The sequence below is a fragment of the Simochromis diagramma genome, unplaced genomic scaffold, assembly GCF_900408965.1.
Source record: "Simochromis diagramma unplaced genomic scaffold, fSimDia1.1 OVJJ01000596.1, whole genome shotgun sequence".
NCBI classification, from domain to species: Eukaryota; Metazoa; Chordata; class Actinopteri; order Cichliformes; family Cichlidae; genus Simochromis; species Simochromis diagramma.
In genome coordinates, this window is record NW_024387245.1 from 1952159 (window position 1) to 1971423 (window position 19265).

Consider the following 19265-nt stretch of genomic DNA (forward strand, 5'->3'; position numbering starts at 1 on the left):
CTGCCTAACAACGCTGCTTTGTCCCACTGAAGAACCAAATATTATAATTATACAGCAACATTTCTGAGAGTGATTGAGAAACTTTAATGTGCGCTATTACATACAGTATAAAGTAGCATGCACAGTAATTTACTCCAGATGTAAATGAACCAAACTGAAACTCCTTACTGAGAAGGGCTGAGAAGAGATGCCATCTTTCTTGACGGGATTTTAAAATGAAAGCCCCCTGTCTGCATGCATTATAATATGGTAAAAATACAAGCCACAAAGAATATTTTATACAGCACTTCGAATGGTCGGTAAGACTAGAAAAGTGCATTATAAATGCAGTCCATTTAAAGTTTAGGTTATGTCTTGTAACCTTTAGTGTGTTGTACTTTTTAAACTCCTTGTGGTCTAGTTTAGAAATTAAAGTTACCAAAGCAAGAGGCAAACTAATGGGAAAACATCATTTTCTGTCTTAGCTGTCAGTGCGTCATTTGACTGAAATGCATTTGCATCTGAAACAGTGGATGTATGGTTGGACTTATTAAAATTTTGCTGTTAGATAATCAGATAATGTTTAACTCCATAAAAACTTCAGTGGTTGTATATTTACTGCAGAACATTCATGAGATGATATTAACTTCTATGCACGCTTTATAGATGGCATTGTAGATCTTTGTATATACAACTGGAAATATACACTCACCAGTCGTTTTTTTAGGTACAGCTGTTCAGATGCTTGGCAATGCAGTCATCTAGTTAGCCAATCACATCGCAGCAACTGCATGTAGGCATGTAGACATAGTCAAGACAGCCTGCTGAAGTTCAAGCCAAGCGTCAGAATGCGGAAGAAATGGGATTTATGTGACTTTGACCATGGCATGGTTGTTTGTACCAGATAGGCTGGTCTGGGTATTTCACTGTTGATCTATTAGGATTTTCCCAGACACCCTTCTCTAGTGTTTTCTGATAATGGTCCAAAAAAGAGAAAATATCCAGTTAGAAGCAGTTCTCTGAGTGAAAGGGTGGTGTTGATGCTAGAGATCAGAGGAGAATGGGCAGAAGGTTTGGGGCAAGGAAGGCAGCAGCAGCAGCAACTCTAATAGCCACTTGTTACAACCAAGGTATGGAGAAGAGGATCTATGAAGGCACAACATATCGAGTCTTCCTGTCAGCTGAGAAAAGCAAACTTGCATGTGCTCACCAAAATTGGACAACAGAAGATTAGAAAAAAAATGTTACCTGGCCTTATGATTATTTATTTATGCTGCGATATTTACATGGTAGGGTCAGAATTTGGCACAAATAACATGATAGCATGGATCCACAGCTCAAGCTACTGCTAGTGGTATTATGATGTGGAGGATATTTTCTTGACATATTTTGGGCCCCTTAACACCAAATGAGCATCATTTAAACACCACAGCCTATCTGTGTGTTATTGCTGACCATGCCCATCCCTTTAGGACCACAGTGTACCCATCATCTGATGACTGTTTCCAGCAGGGTTATGTACCATGTCATAAAGTTAGACTCAAACAGACAATGGATTCACTGTATTCAAATAGCCTCCACAGTCACCAGATCTCAGACCAACAGAGTAGCTTTGGAATGTGGTGAAAGAGGAGACTGACTTCATAAATGCCCAGCCGATAAATCTGTGTGATACTGTTATGTCAATATAGACCAAAATGTCCAGGGACGCTCCCGGCACCTTGTTGAATCTATGCAGTAAAAACTGAAACCGCCCTAAAGTCAAAAAGGGTCCAACCTGTACCTAATGAAGTGGCAGGCATGGGTGGATAGGGCTATTAAAGCCAAACTAGAAAGGTTCCAGGCCTTTTGTATCTCATGCTATGAATAGAACACAATACTGCGTTGTCTATGAATCTGACCGTGTGGAAAACTTTTTTGTGAACTAGTGAAACTGCCTCGCATTCACACACTATAAATCACAATGTACCTTCCTCTAGTTCTTCGATCATTTGAAACAATGATACAAACGTGCATACAGTCTCACTCTCTGAATGACTTGTGCAGCACTGAAACCGAAGCTACTGAAGAGTCCCTGATATGATAACAACATTTCAGATCTGGCTTCCCACTGGTCTCGCAGAGATCAAACATGATGACTTAGACCTTTTCAAAGTGATTTAGTAGCGATGTGAGTGATTTATTGGCTTATTACAGACCACAGATTAACAAAGCACTGAACAAAGTGCTGAAACTCGGGAATGAATGTCTCGATCTCCTTCTGTACCTAAATAAGTGAACTTAAATTTTTTTTATTCTTTTTTTTCTTTTCTTTTTTGTACAGATGTAATTTACCCGACATCTGTTTTAAATCAACAGGAAAATTGAATGGGTAGATCCACAGACGACGCCTTCAGTTCAGCTTTTTATAGCCTCTGTAAACCAATACATTAACTACTGTACAGTATGCACATTGATAAGTAATATCTATTTGACAAGACATAAGACATTTCCTCCAACAGACGACGCCATTTTCTGCTGTAACTATCTCTTCTGTGCACTCTTCCAGAGTTTGATGAAACTGATAGCGGTTAATGCAGCTTTTATTTGGTTTAATCTGTTCTGGGTTTGCTGATTGTGTCCCATTTGAGGGGATGAAATCATCCCCCACATGATTGCATCCCCTTAAATCATAACTTTTATTGCCACGTGCACCACTAGCATGCGGTGCGCTGTATTTCTCCTGGTTTATTGCCCCTTTGTTAAATGGGACAGCAGTTAATTTGCCGCAAGGCTTCGTTTCAAACTAACTTCAACTACACCGTGATGTTTTCAGGAAGAGTAAAAAATGGAACGTTTTTTGAGAATAAACATATGACGAGTCTCAAAATGATTAGAAGTAATGTCATCCAGATGTGTACAGTTGTAACCTGAATTTTCCTTCATCAGTTTCTTCATCAGTTACATCAGTTTCCCAGAGAGCCTTTTTACCATGCTCGTCTCCTACTGTTGCAAATTTGTTTGTGCATTTGTTCACATTGCACCATATATATGTATATTTGTGAGTCAGTTGCATCGGCATGACAACACAAACGCTTAGAGTTGATTTAAGTGTCATTGAGTGTAATTGCAGAGTCACTGACAGTAATTAGGTAGCACACCAAGCTCACCAACGCCTGTAATAGAGTGTAGAGAGACAACCAGTCTCTTATTTCACACTGAACTGAAGGACTGTTTTAATAGCAGCCTGTCAGTAAGGCTGTTATCTGTTTTCCAGAGGTTGCATTATGAGGTGTACAGCCTGGTTGAAATGTTAGATTTAGAGCAGCATGAGTGCACAGAAGCAGTTAAGACATGGCAAAGAGAATTGCGTGGGGATTTTCACAACTGAAACTGCATGCACATAAGCACACAAGCACATGTGGTAAATTTTAAACAGTCAACATGAAGCATTTCTTGAAGGAAACAACATTTATTTTATATGTAAACACGGATCATAAGTCATTAGAACTACTAGTACTACTAATAATAATAACGGGAAGAAGAAGACAACTGATTTTTTTTAAGATGAACAATTTTTTTCAGTATTAATATCTGAATTTTGGCTCCATTTATCTTTTGATTAGGGTTTTAGTTAATATTGGGTGTAATTAAATATGTTCAGGTTTACTCTGCAAATTTTTCAATACCTGTTGCCATTTAATTTCACCTTCCATGTGAAGAAGTCATCTGAGACCCTCAGTCACAGACTGCGCACACATACACTCACAGGTCTCTTTGTTAGATATCTAATCAGCCAACGACATGGCAGAAACTCATCATTTGCCTGCAGACATGATGAAAATGATCTGCGGAAGTTCAAACAAAGCATCAGAAAGGAACAAAGCTAATTTAAGTGACTTTGAATGCGGCATGGTTGTTGGTGCCAGAAGGGCCAGTCTGAGTATTTCAGGAATTGCTGATCTACTGGGATTTTCCCACACTACCATCTCTCGTGTTTACAGTGAGCATGGCCAAAATAAGAGAAAATATCCAGCGAGCAGCAGTTCATTGAGTGAAAATGACTTGTTGATGCCAGAGATCAGAGGAGAATGGTCAGGCGACGTCAAGCTGACAGGAAGGCAACTGTGACTCAAAAAAACACACTCGATACAACCCAGATATGCAGAAGAGCATCAAGTCGAACACAATACGCTGAACTTTGAAGCACAGGGTGCCGTTCTTGTCAGCTAAGAACAGGAAATTGAACCTACAATTCACTTTGACTCACCAAAATTGGACAATAGAAGATTGGAAAAACCTTGGCTGGTCTGATGAGTCTCACTTCTACTGAGACATTCAGAGAGTCGGGACAGAATTAGGCAAAAACTACACAAAAGCATCAAGAGTATGAACAGTTCAGACGGCTGCTGGTGGTGTAATGTTGTGGAGCTCTTAGTACCAACAGAGCATTATTAAAATATTACAGTCTACCTGAGTGTTATGAACGCAGTGTCTTCTGATAGTGCCTTCCAGCAGGATAAATCGAGTGCCACAAAGCTCAGATCATTGCCTCCACGGCCATCAGATTTCAATCCAATAGAGCACCTTTGGGATGTGTTGAGCATCATGGATTTGTAGCCAAAATTTCTGAGGAATGTTTCCAGGACTGTCTTGTATTTGTGACATGAAGAATTAAGGCAGAGTCCAACCCTGCGCAGAAAGGTGTACCTAATAAAGAGTCCACTGGCTGTATATTAAGCATCAAGAACAACTCCGCTCATGGAGTTCACTCTGTCTTGAATGGAATCCTCATTTTCCCAACAAACTGCACAACAATAGAAAAATGCAAAAGTCTGCTAAGGGCATCGGACCCTGTTGTTGTCCAAAAACATATCCGCACTGTTGCACAACGCAACGATTTTATTTTTATTCTTTGAACTCCTGAAAAACAACAGTGCTACTGATTTACACTGGAGAAAATATACTGTCTCACTGTTTTAGGAAGAGAGAACCTTTTTAATAGATAATACATTTTATAGACTTCAAGTAAGTGAGTCTGGGTTGGGACTAAGTGTGACAGACAGGAGAGGCGAGATGAAAAGTGCTGAGAGATGAACTAATGCAATGTTGAGTTTGGCATCCCATGAGATTTGTTTTTCAGCCTGGCAGCGTGTGCTCACCTAAAGCAAATATATCAAACAATGACAGCTTTTTGTGTCAAAGCCCAGTTATGTAATCTATGGTGCAGAGCCAAAAAAAACATCCATTGCGAGCAGAAATAAGGAAATGTGCACACCGAAGAAAAACAGTGTTAATGCTGATGTTCGTGTTTGAAAAGAGGATGAATGCAGAAAACTGTCAAGGCTTAAAGTCACGTCTTAAGTCGTGTCCTGGACAAATATTTTGAGTTGTATTAAAAAAATATGTATTTTGTGTTTGTTTGTTTGTTTTCTGCAGTTGTGTAAATACACTTTTTCCTTTGTGCACAAACGTGGCTTCAAGATAGTGCGCTGACAGCTCATACACAATAATTATGTTTGAATGTGTTTAATGAAAGAAACATTTGTGCCCAGGTCGTAAACCCACACAAGCATGCACAGACTCATTATCTCCCATAAACATGGACAATGGGCCATGAGGCATGCTTACCACACATAGTCATGTTCCATCACTTCAGAGGAGGAAATGCATTAAATTCCCAGCCTAACCCCAACCCCAGGCTTTGATCATATATTTTTCTTATGTTTCTAGTCCCCAAAAGTTGAGTCCCCTCAATGCGACTGAATAAACAAACAAAAGCACTAATAACATTAATCTGACGCAAACAAAGGCACACAGAGTTCAAACAGTCAAGCAGTCAGATAAGAATACAAGACGCAGTGGGGTCCTCTCCATCACTAAGGTAACAAACACAATGACGCAACTATGAAGTCATCAAATAAATCCATCGTGCATGGCCTCCGGGTGTTTATCGTAACCACAGGAATTGCGGGGATTTTATAGGCATCGAGTGAAATCTGGCATGGCTCCAATATTCAGAAGGAGACAAAGAGAGGATTTTTCAGATGCGTTTATTGTATGAGAATACATGAATGCAGACACGCTTGTCCACTTTCACAGTGCATAAATGTCACAACACAGGAGTATAAATGCTTTACATGCCCTTTAGGGAGAGACAGCGGAGGTAGAGTTTGGAGCAGAGAGGATGTGATTCAACCTAGCAGCACAAACCTTCATAACATTGTTTATATGAACTGCAATACTCCAACTACAAAAAGAGTAAACTCTGAATAAGACTTGGCTGCTTCTAATCATGCTATCGAGGTGAACTGAAGAAAACTTTCAGACTTGTATTCACTGAAAAAAATTGTTTAAAATTTCTTAACAACATAAAATATTTTTGATAAGATCATCAGCGATTACATTTGCTTGGGTGTTCGACACTCATAGTTCAGCTAATCTGCTTTCTGAGGGCATTACGGGTGTTTGGTCAGATCTGGCTGATGGTGGCTTGGCAACACAGACAAACAACACAACAAATGTAGTGATTTGACTGCAAAAAACTCAATTGCAACACGTCGGATTTGCGCAACCACTTCTTGTCGTTCCCTCAAAATGAAAAAAAAAAAAGAGATAAACTGGTTTATCGAGATTAACTGAGAAAACACATTTTCAGAATAGGGAAATCGGACATTTTAAGGACACAAGCAGCCGTTACTCTCCGCAGGGTACACCACAAAGCTGCGCAGGCTGCAGTAAGGCGTAGCAGTAGTTCAGCTAAATGCTGAAATTAATAACAAAGCAATGAAAAATGCAGATCTCTTGGTGGCGCAGAACTAAAGGTCAGTGAATGTTGTGCTGCATCCATCTTGTCTAAAATACTTAACCTTTTCATGCATGAATTATGACAACCTCAATCAGGATTTTTTCTTTTAGCATTTTTAGTAATCTTTAGGCATGAAAGGATGAATAAAAATACTTGAGAAAACAATGCTGATTGAGGTTGTCATAATTCATGCTTGACAGGGTTGAATAACAATAATTACAATGAAACACGTCATACATCTATAGTAACATTGAACAACCAGTGGGTGGCAGGGTATGGAGTGACACATCAGTGTCCAATGCAGAGGTTTATGTGCAAGTATACCACCAACATGACACAAATACAAGAAAACAGCCTTTGAATAACTGTCCATTGTAGTGACCACTATGCGTGAAAGGGTTAATTTGATATGCTTGTTCTTGAGGTGTCGTTAGTATTATAGAACCAATACAGGAAAATCCCCATAGCTCATTTAAATCAGAATCTTTAGTTGGATCATTGCAGTTCATGTAAATCATAAGATGCAAAGACATGCAGGCTTTTGCTCAGATGTTTGCTTTTACATATTATTTAGCTGGTCTTGTAGGTACTGGAGTGTGGGAAAGTAAATGTAAGTAGTGAACACAAGATTATTACTCGGTAATCGATACAAAGCACTTTTGAACAAAAATCAGAAATTTTACACAGATCAAACTGAGTTTTTGGCAACAATATATCAGCTTTCCAAGAACAAACAAAACAAAACAAAAGCATTTTCACAGAATCAGCAACAATTTTACCACCACTTTAACATGATTTTATATAGAGACACATTATCGTGTGATGAAAGTAAACTGAGGCACAGAGGTAAGAATATGAACAGAGCTACAGTATATCCTCACAGTGTGGCAAAATACAGTAAAGTCTATTTAGAAGTCCTCTGAACATAATAGAAAGCTGTTTAAATAAGATGAATAAGTCAACGCTGCCCTATTTCTACCAATCAAGAACACAATGTGCCATAAAATGTGCGACAGGAACACTGATGAATGTACAGCAGAGCAGCAAGAGCAGATTTACAGTGCAAGAAAATCTCAGTACACAGCATGGTGTATGCACATCATCATTAAGCCATAATGTAAGCCAACACAAAGCAAGCAGAGGGACTTACAGTCATTTAGATTCATTATTTATCTTGTTAAAGGACATATTAATGATATAACTGCCATTACCAGCACTGTTGCATCATGGGTAAAAAACCAACCAACATTATGCATCAGTATGTGTTTTTAGATCAACAGGATGGAAACAAAAACTGGGTAAAAAGTAAAATCTGATTTATTAAACATTAATGAATGTAAACATTTCGAAATCTTAGACTGGCACGACATGTAATGCTGGTTTGGTGCTTTTGCAGCACTGTGGGTCTCTCAAAGGTTTTTACATTTAAAGAAACACTTTGATATTTTGGGGAAAATAGATAAAATGATTTATACCAATGTCACTTCTTAAAAAGCTCTTGAACAGCAAAAAAATACTTGTGGTTGAATAGGTCCTTATTTTTATTTTAGTTCAGTCATTTAGTTATATTTTTTTGATGAACCAAAACATGTATTAACCTTTAAATATTTTTGTGTTTTTTTTTAAATTGGGCAGGTTTGTTTTACCCTTTCCTGTATTAGCGCTAAGCTAAGCCAACGGTTTACATCTTCCCCTATTATTAGGCCACCAGAAAGTCAAACTATTCCTCTGAAGACATGATGCTATGGGTAAAGGCAGACAGCTCACTGGTTTACACTTAAGTTATTCTTCTGCAGTGAATCTATGCAGACACTACGATGTAGCGTACACAAGTGGCCCACATGGTTTTCCAGCATTTACACCTGCCCTTGCATCAGTGTGACATATAATTACATTGCTGGGGAGGTGCACATCAGGTTATTGTGCATGGTTTCTGGTTATGATGCACCTATGATGTAGATTTAAGACAGAAAAATAAACAACCTGTGAGATATAGGCATGTCTTGTTTTAAAATTGTTTTTCTCATTGTTTATTCTAACCTCTAATTGGAAACATACCCTCCAAAACAAAGAGTGGTATCTGTTGTAGGATGTCAAAGCACCCCCAAAGTCAAAATTAAAATTTCTTCATTGCAGTTTACTTATACATAAAAAAGGAAGGAAAACCAAGCTTTCTGACTATAAACACCTTATTTCTGCATTTTCATTTGATTTTTCTTCCCTTTTTTTTTCTCCCTAATTTCCATAGCATGTTTAATTCAAAGCAGCATTACTCCTGTGTGCTTTTAATCTGTATTATTCTTAAAGAACGATTAATAAAAAGTCTGTGTAAAAAATAGAGTTGTATGGATTAGGACAGCTATATACCAGCGAAAGGAAATCTGTCCAAGAACCTCCACTCTGTCCAGCAAAGTAGAGAGAAATAATAATTAAAAAACAGATACAGTACCAATACTTTCCCCATCACCAATCTCCTCCTAAAAGAGAAGCAGGCACACAAAAAAAGAGGAAACCTTCAGGCTGAATAATGCACCTCTACGTGACGATTTTTCAGCACCTGGTAACACGGTGAGATGAAACCACTTCCTGTCAAGTCATAACCAGACAGGACAAAAAGCTGAACGCAAACATCAAAAGCGAGCAGATAGAGAAGATGGTGTTTCTGTGGGTGAGAACCTTCTGAGCAACATGATGCAATCAGCACTTTAAAAACTAGTCCCACGACATTATGCAACAATCCTCCACTCAGGTTCTCTGCTTGAAAAACATTTTCACATTTTCTTGTGGACAAAAAGCTTCTGTTGTGCTAAGATTCTTCTGTTTTATATAAACTTGAACAGATTTGTCTGTTTAATGCAAATATACACAGGATAGACAGTATATACTGCAAGGACAAAAAACAGTGACATTCACTTCCCCCCACCCCCCAAAAAATGGGCTGCTCCACTTGATGTAATATAAAGTGTATTACAGAAAAATCTTTAGTAGCATTAAAGACTAAGGCCAAACAAAAATAATAACACGTGACCCTGAGCTGGTGCATGGCCGTTCAGATGGTGTTGAGTTAAAGAAGCTACGGATAGAATTGAAACAAACTAAAGGACCACACACGATACTTAAATAACATATTGTGCATGTACATTTTCTACCTTGTGTATTTCTGTGTGCAGCATCCTAAATTCACACTTGCATTTAAACAGGCCAAAGGCAACTGCTGCAGGTTCAGGCAGCTGGATAAGAGACCCCAAGAGTCTATGTTTGTAAGTGTGTGTGAGAGAGACATAATTTGGAGGAGAGCGACTGATGCATTCAACCCATCAAACTATTAAACCACAGTGAACCCCTCTCCTCCCTTTTCCCTCTTGCTGTTGCCCCAGTCCATCCACATGCAGGAGGCCCTGGTGAGTCGTTGACTTCAGGACTTCCCCTGACCGCTCCACCCCCCCATTCTGAGGGAGGCTATGTGGGGTGAGGCTGTCACGTCCGCAGCTTCAGGATGACTGTCGCCAGGATGAGGAAGAAAGTGTTCCAGCCCAGGGTAACAGCGAAGCCTCGCCACACCATCATCCGAGACAGACCCCAGCCTGATGGGAAGATTTATATCTACATTTACTACATAGATTAAAAAACAAAAGAAAAAACAAGCAAAGAGTGGACACAGAAAAAGACAAGGTCGACGATTTCAGCACCAGATTTATGCAAACTGTGATCAAAAAGTTCTGAGACTGCACCTACAAGAAAGCAGAAACTCTACCCCCTCACTTCAAGGTTGTCTCTATATGCACTAATGCGTATTTCCCTGAGCTCGTGCCAATTTAAGATTTCTTTCTAACCACCCTTTTATTTGTGATTTGTGCAGAGAGCAAGCATCAGCTTCTGTACCCATTTGTCTCTTCATGTTGAGGACCATCAATGGGAGCTGGGCTGCAACTCAGAGACGTGTCAGGCATGTCAGATCAATTGTGCAAAAAAGGAGCATGCTTTTACATTTTTTGTTAGATATATTTACAGTGTTGTGCACTGTGACACTGTCCAATGGGTCAGACTGCCAGTGGGAAGCTCTAATGTAACCTGTGTGTGACCTTTGATGAAATTCACCCAAACTGTGGTATGCATCACCCACCCGGCTTAACAGATTGATCCCTGCAACTTCTTCCGACAAAATGAATACAAGTTGAAGGTTGTTGTTTTGCAAACGCACACCTGCAAGTGGTCAGAGTGGACACGGAGAGATCAAAGACAGGGCAAGACTGCTGAAAGAGACCCCGGTGTTTCAATAAAAATCAGGGACAATTTTTGCTTTTTTTAATAGCCGACAGTCTCTGAAGAATTTTATAGTTTTCCAAGACTTTAGTAAACTAACCCTTTATATCAATAAGAATAAGAAAGGGTTTACAAAAAGTGGACACAACGTGATGTGATTTAGAAATTTGTAACTTGTGTCTCTTTTTTTTCTGTCTATTAAAAAATTATCAATCAAAAAAAAAAAGAACTAAAGTGATGTAGCTTCAACTCATTTAAAGCTGACCTACTGTTAAATTTTCATGTCTGCTGGACTCTGTTAGAGTTGCTTTGCATGTTTTAAAATAGACCTCAGAGCGCCCCTTAGTTTATCCTCGATTTGAAATAAGCTGTTGTAGCTCATTTTGCTTCATGCCAGTTTTCTTATAATGGGCTCCCCTTTGAAGGTGGGGGAAACCAAGTGTTTTTATCTCACAGGGATCTCTCATATATAAGCTGACCTCAGTATCTCAAAAAGGTTTTAGTACAAGCTTCGACCCCTGGAAAAAAAAGAAAATAAAACAAAGCATAATAGATTGATCTTAAATCTGGGTCTGAGTTTATAGACAGGGACATCTTGTATGAGATTAAACAGTCATCAAGTCCAGTTAGCAAATGTGGCAGGATGAAGCTGCATTTTCCATGGTAAAAGAAAAGAAAGGTGGCAGTTCATTTCCTAAATTGAACTCTGACATTGTGGACTTGTCCCTGTGAGATTTTTTCCACCACACCTATACGATAAGGCCTTCAAACAGGAAATGGCTCCTCCGACTTCCTCTGTATCAAATAGCACAAGGGGAGCTCGTGCTGTCATCAAGTCTTATTGTTCAGAGGTCAACAGGAGGAGAAAAAATTGGAAGACAGAGTGAAACCACTACACCTCCTGAGAGATGAGTTACACTGGACCCAGAGCTGATTAATGATTTAGTCAACTGGCTCCGTTGTGCACAACGTAATCATCTGAGCCGTGCACACGCTGCTAACTCTTACACGCTACCAATATGCCATATGGTGCGCAGCAACAACACATGACGTTAAACTGTTGTTGTGTGTGATGTGTTCTGTGCATGAGCGTTACCTCTGTACATGATACAGCGAAGGGCTTCTGAGGCGTAGGTCTGAGGAAGGACCAGGCTAACATAGCGGAGAGGATACGGGATACATTCCACGGGCCAGATGATACCTACATCACAGGACAGGGAGGACAATGTGTCAGATGTGGGTAAGATATCATTTACACCTCCAGCAGGAATGCTTTGTGTCTAGATTCTGATAACAAGCAGGCTGTGAAGCATTAAAATAATCTGCCCTTTCTCTTGGTTTTTTTCTGGTTTTTTTCACATTCCAAATCAGGTTCAAAGTTCAGTCTGAGCAGCTGAAAAACTAATCTCACTTCACGGTGCATTTAGCAGCTCTTCTGCAGCAATCACTTCATCAGCACACAAATTTTGCTTTGAATTGCAGATGTTCAGAATTCCATCTTTTTCTAAGGAAGTCTGGACTCAGAGTTCAAAGATGGAAATATTGTGATATGGCTGGAAGATCCAGAGCAGAACAGCAACAGGATGAACACTGCAGTGGAGAGATTTTATTCACTGCTGTTTCCGTCCTTTTAGGCCACAGCATCAAAATAAGAAAAAGCCTTTAAAGAATTTCTTATTATTCTGTGTGGTCTGACGTCACAGATGTATGCAGAGTAACTATTACATCCTCCAAAAATATCTTCAAAAATATCAGTTTCTTTACTCATGAATCATTAACTGGGACTTAATCAAAGGAATAACAAGCATGTCAAAATTATATCACAAATCTGATATGCCTCACACTGATATAAGAGCATTTTACACTGCGTTGTATATTTCAGGCATGTTTTTCTTGTCTGCATGTTTTTTCACTGGATTTTGTTGTTGTTGTTTTACGTGGCCCTTGGGAAGACTAGCAACCAGTTTGTGCAACTGCAGGGCTGCTAGCAAGAAGTCTGATATGATATGAAAACACTGGATGACTTAGTGTGCATAAGAAAAACCAAAATTAAAGAAAATCTGCTATAAATGATTAAACATCAGTGAGTTAGGCAGTGGGCTTTAGTCTTTGTAAGCTTATTTGCACATCAGTGTCAGCAAAGGATAAACACATTTCCCATAATGTATATATACAAAATATTACACATCCTCCTACAGCTTCTAAAGTTTTGAGCTTTTAATCCAAATAAAACCACTTATTTATTTGCACTACCTACACAAATGCTTACACCCAGTTCACAACATCAAAGATGATTTAATTAGATTCTAATTCCCTGATTCAGTGATGCTCAGACTCACACCTACTGCGCTTTTTAAGGCTTTTTACACTCACAACAGTAAATCTCACTGCTTACCACTAAGGATGAGGTTGGGATAGAAGATACCCAGAGCGGCCTGGTTGGCGCTCTGCTCGTCATCGATTGCAGATGAGATGACGAGGCCGAATGAGATGCCGGTGACACCCTGCAGGACTATCAGAATTATGACGAGCACCAAGGACCCTTCGTTAGGGTTCTGCAAAGACAGAGAGAGAGAGAGAAAGAGATGAAGAGCAGGGGTAAGAAAAAGATAACAAGCTTGATTAAGTTGTGGGCATTTTAAATGGAAAGCTGCAGCAGACCTAAAAGTTAAGAAAAATAGAGGGGAAGCTAGAACAAAGCAGTACTTCCAGCATCATAAACATGGGTAAGGGCCTTCCATCGAATTATTACTAAGACAGTGATGGAATTACTAAAAATCATATGGTTGGAAAAGAAAAATCTTCAACGACTAAGTGAGATAATTTTCTGCACAGTGTGAAGAAAACCTCTTTGCTAGGGTGCATAAAGATTGAACTCTGGATCAATGGGAAAAGGGAATAATCTCATATTTACGCTGTTCCGGACTGACTGGTGTATCAGCGTAAAAACAGAGGTGGATAAAGTGATGCACCTATTACGTCTACTCCCTGTGAGCCTCTCGGGGGCTGTGCTATGATCTGGGGTTGCTTTGTCAGGTCTAATTCAGCAACATTATGTACCCCAAAAATGAGGTGAGCTGACTGCCTGCATCTCATCATCAGTTCTGCTCTGCTTGGAAATAAATGTTGTAACATTGCATAAGGTAATCAAAATGATGCCACAGCTAATGTGCTGTGATTAAAGCTAAAGATGGTCAAGTATTCAATATTGTTTTAGCGAGCACAGTATTTCTTATCACAAGTAGAAAAAGCTGAATAAACACAGAGAAACTGCAGCATTACAACCAGATTTTTAAAACTTGAAACAATGTAAGCTTTTCTTGTAAAATATATTACAATTGTCTGTCTGCTGGGAGTTTCTAAAACTATTTGAAGATGATAGTAGTTTTTTTTTTAAAGTTTGTGATGGTTTATGTTTGTGTCACAGAATTATTGATGAAGCTAAAGCCATGGAAAACCATGATATGATACATTTTAAAAAAGGAGCTGTGAAAGACGTTTGATGGACATGAAATTACACCAGCGCTTGCTGCATGCTCACTCCCGACATGATGTACAATCATCTTGTGTGGCTGTTAAAGGGGAATTCCACTATTTTATCATATCTGCATGGTATGTGGGAAAAGAGAAGTCTGAAGATGAATAAATAAATAGAGGTGAGGAGTTAGAAAGAAATGAGATTGCAGGGCTGATCCTAATCTCTGTCTTAATCAGTTGAAAACTCTTTCCTAATGTGTAATAAATTATTACCTTTTTAAGTGTTATGGTTGTTTTTTCCATCCCTGGACATTCAAGGCCATTTTAAGGAGTTTTAACATTTAGTTTCACCACAGATAACAAGGACAAATAGTTCATACCCTGACTATACACCAGTGAAATGGTCCTGTGATGTTAATATGGGAAGTTATCATGCATTAAAGAGTGGTGTACAAAATCAGACACTGCAGAGAGGAGTTTAAGTGTCCACCACATGTAACATATCAGAGTGCAATACTAAATCACCTGGGGCGACTTTCAATCAGTGGAATTTTTTTTAAATAACACAGGAAAAGACAAGAAGATGAGATGAAGAGAAAGCGGGGAAAAGATAAAAAAACAAAACAAAAAAAAAACGTAGAAGCACTTTGATTTTCTGGACTTATCTTCAGCCAAAAATACCACAAGAAATGGAAAGAAATATCACTGATACTGAACTTTGGTCTGTGGTGTAAATGAGATATGAAACTTTTCAAAATCACATAAAAGCAGAAAAACAGAGACTGGAAGTCTCGCCTCACAAGATTCCAGGTGATAAGCTCCCTCGCTAAACTGTGTGTGTGTGTGTCTGTGCCCTCCTTGGAGTGTTAAGACACTTCCCGTCTCCCCTGACAACGTGCAAAAATAAACCTGCACCAAGAGACCACATGACCACTCGGTTGCCACAGCAATCAAGGCCTGTTGTTGTGGTGATCCTGCAGTGATCCTTGGATACGGCCGGAGCGGGAAGTGATTTATGGAGCGGTGGGTTCTGTGGACTTGAGCACCTTAATTAAAACACACACACACACACACACACTAACATAGAGGAGCGCACGCATAAAAGCAGGTCCCTGCATGAACTAAACGCACACTCACATTTATACTCTGTTCTTTCTTCTCTCTATTGATTTCATATGGATGTCTATCAATAATCAGTAGTGAAGGAAATCCCGATGTTCCCACTGGTTTGGTCATTAAAGCCAAGGATATTAAAGTTAATCGAACTTGGGACATTTAAGTTAATGGTAATAAAAATTAAAAGTAGACTTTAAAAGAAGTACAACAAAAATAAATAAAAAATGTCTTTAGCAGCAACAACATAACAACAGCATAAACTAATGAAAAAGAGAAAACCATAAAACTCTGGGTTTAACAGTTCAGATACTTTTCTCACTGGATGTCAGAAGGATTTATATTCTTTAAATAAAGAAGAAGCTACTTTCCCTTATATATTCTTCCTGGCCCAATTCCAAAGGGATTTGTATCTCCTTTTAGGATTTTTTTTGCTTGTTAGTCAGTTAGTGTAAACCAATACACAACTGAGCCACTGTTTAAAGTCTTTAAATGTGAAGACAAGTTTTCATGTCCTCATAGTCAAGTCATAAAACAGCAAATAGCCAATGAAAACTGGCAAGATTTGTCACATGTTTCATGACATCAGCGATTCTGCATTAAATCTAGAGTCATAATATGGTGAAAAGCAGCTCTGTTTGATAAGTCCATGTGTATATAGAGTAGCTGAACTTTGTCTTGCCACATAAGTGATGTTATGAAACAGTTTTGGACCAATAGAAGAAAGTGGAAAGTGGCCTTTATGTGATATATTTCCTCTTGAGTGCACTGTACCTACATTTTTATGAGGGAAAAAAGGTATATGCTTGAAAAAAAATAGAGGTTAATAAAATTATCATAAAATTATGACTTGAATCCACTGCAGGTAAAGTCTGATTTTGATGATGTAGGAAAAATGCAAATGAAGATGGTAAAAGGTTGGCGAGGGATTAACCTTCAGTATGTCAGAGCTGTTCCCTGCATGTTGAACGAAACCATATCAGAGACCGTTTTAAAAAGCAAAGAAAATCTCCCTCACACAATGAGTTTGCAAAGAGCACAGGAAATACCACGTTTCAACCTAAAGTGCTCAACATTAAGTGACCGTGTTGTGGTCTCAGCAAAGGTTAAACAGGACTGACCCTGTGGTCTGGCTTTGCAAACACTTATTGGCATTACACTGACTGAAAGCAAACACAGAAAATCAATTAAAGAAGCAAACAGTGAGGTGACATCTGTTATACTGTGAGGTAAAAATAACAGTCAGCCTTGTTTATATAACCAAACCGTTCTTAAGGCTTCTATTTTTATCATTCATTTCCCCTGCTGACACTTTCTTCTCTGTGGACTTCATTTTTTACTGCTGCAAAGGTTCATCTGACTACGTCTGTATTTTGAGTTTCTGTGTTATTTTTCGGTTTTATTGCTTCTACCTTGAAGACGAGCAGCATCATAAGAAGCAGCAGGATGATCTGAACGCTGATGACGAACAGCTGAGAGAAGAGGTGAGCCAGCATCGTCTCCAGAGAGCTCACGCCTGATAGAAACACAGAGAGACAAAATTCAATAAACTCACTAAAAGATCTCATTTTACATTCACATCAATTATTTAATCAATTACGTAATGTTGCAGTCAATTTATGGGTTCCCAGTATCTATCAAATCATAATCATAACAGAGGATAAACAGAAACGGCTTCATAAACATAAACTTTTTAACTGCTCAGCTATATTATACTTTTTTTTTTATTACAAACTAAGTCACATGTGATACCTGCAATTATAACACATTTTTGATATAATTACAAATACTCAATAAGAGATTGCTATTAACTCATAATCCATTTTAATGCTAAAAACAGCATTTTATAAGAAGATCAAAACAAAAGGTTCTCAGTGTGTCTGCTTGCTCAAGGACATCTGCTGAACCCTACTGTGATCTTCTTACTCCCTCTAGTGGTAAAGTCATGAATTACACTTGAAACAATCCATTGATTGGATTCTTATCACCACTATATGGTTAATACTGAACACAGACTCAGTTTATTTGATGGTTTTTCCCATTTATGTGATTCACACCAGTTCTGCAAACAATCCAAAATTGGACTTTTAGATCAGACTGTCAAATCTTGACAAGAGAAATTAAAAACATGCTTCTTATAGGTACAGCTAACATTCAGATTTAGTTGAAGCTGTTTGGCAATAAGCCACAGTTATATATATATTTTTTTATCAGGGTGAATAATTATTTTTCCCTTTTCCCACTTGAGTGTAGGAGTGTTTTAAAACTAGAAACCATACAGAAAGATATGTCATTCTTCATCGTGGAAATGCCCTTGCACACTCAAAACCTGCATAGAATTAATATGTACAGGTGCAACATGTGTACCACTACAGTGGTTTCTGTATTCGCGTGTGAGTGTGGGAGCAATGTTAGCTTTGACGGCTCACCTGCGACCCAGCATCTATCCAAAAGCCCCTCTTTCCTCTCCAGGACAAAGGAGAGTGCTGTCAGACCCACGGCCAGGTAGAAGGTGATACTGGAGGGATCAACGGAAGAAGAGAAGGTAGAAGTGAAATGATAAGGTGGTATGTTGTTATTATGAGCTGATGCCAAAAATTTCACAAAATTAACCAAAAGGAAATAAACACAGATGGTAAAAGGCCTGTATTTGTATTTACTAGTCCCTAAGGACCCCAAAGCGCTTTATCATCATCCACCCTTCACGCACACATTCACACACTGGTGATGGCAAGCTACATTGTAGCCACAGCCACCCTGGGGCGCACTGACAGAGGCGAGGCTGCCGGACACTGGCGCCACCGGGCCCTCTGACCACCACCAGTAGGGCAACGAGTGAAGTGTCTTGCCCAAGGACACAACGACCGAGACTGTCCAAGCCAGGGCTCAAACCGGCAACCTTCCGATTACAAGGCGAACTCCCAACTCTTGAACCACGATCGCCCCGACACAGGTATAGTAAGGTGTCTACTACCCTATACTTTAACCAGCACACAGTGTACTGACCTGAGCACAGCTCCAGGGGTCACAAATGTAGTAAAGTCTGTGTTTTGGCTGCCGTAGATTGGCTCCTCAAACTAGCAGAAGAAATCAAGAGTGTTTATTTTACTTTATTATGCAGCATGTACAAACTCAAATACATTTAAGTATTTACAGTATTTAATTACATTCAGTTGCTTTTTTCCATAAACTCTCTTACCTTTATTGGTAAGGCAACCATATATGCCATGCCACCCAGCTTATAATCCACAAATGCCTGCAGACAGAGGGCAAAACATAAGTGATGCATCTGTTTTTTTTTAAGAAAAAATCAGGGCTACTCTTTATCATCTTTAAGTATTTTCATTAAATATTAAAAAAGATGGGAGGTGTTTGAAAAGTTAGGTTATTTTCCAATGGCCAGCAGTAAACGCTGTCCTGATAACTTTATGGGCTCAATCAACAACCAGGCTTCTTAAGCTGTGGCTAATAGCTCAGTGATGGCTCTTGTTCTCTGAAACATGGATATTTTATGTATACAGCATAGACTTCACATCATATTTGTACCTGGAAGGCCTGGTGTAGTTTCTTCTGCACCATGAGGGCAATTTGCCGATCTAAGAATGAAAAACAGGGAAAACATGAGCATCTTCGTCTTGTCAGAGTC

General features: G+C 39.0%; 2 protein-coding genes across 7 annotated transcripts in view; both read right to left on the reverse strand.

Moving 5' to 3' along the window:
* Positions 1-4900, reverse strand: part of peli1b (pellino E3 ubiquitin protein ligase 1b) — a 64378-nt gene extending 59478 nt beyond the window's left edge. The window contains exon 1 of the mRNA XM_040000918.1: positions 4432-4900. The gene's annotated coding sequence lies outside the window, so the exon portion shown is untranslated. The remainder of the gene's footprint in view (positions 1-4431) is intronic.
* A 1095-nt stretch (positions 4901-5995) lies between these two features.
* abch1 (ATP-binding cassette, sub-family H, member 1) overlaps positions 5996-19265 on the reverse strand; it is a 38252-nt gene continuing 24982 nt past the window's right edge. For all 6 annotated transcript variants that reach the window (XM_040000369.1, XM_040000368.1, XM_040000372.1 and 3 more), the window contains 8 exons: positions 19166-19215; positions 18819-18875; positions 18626-18696; positions 18049-18137; positions 17032-17135; positions 13425-13584; positions 12126-12230; positions 5996-10350 (listed from right to left, as the gene is read on the reverse strand). In XM_040000369.1, coding sequence (XP_039856303.1) covers positions 10244-10350; positions 12126-12230; positions 13425-13584; positions 17032-17135; positions 18049-18137; positions 18626-18696; positions 18819-18875; positions 19166-19215 — 743 coding nt within the window. In that variant the 3' untranslated portion in view covers positions 5996-10243. The remainder of the gene's footprint in view (positions 10351-12125; positions 12231-13424; positions 13585-17031; positions 17136-18048; positions 18138-18625; positions 18697-18818; positions 18876-19165; positions 19216-19265) is intronic.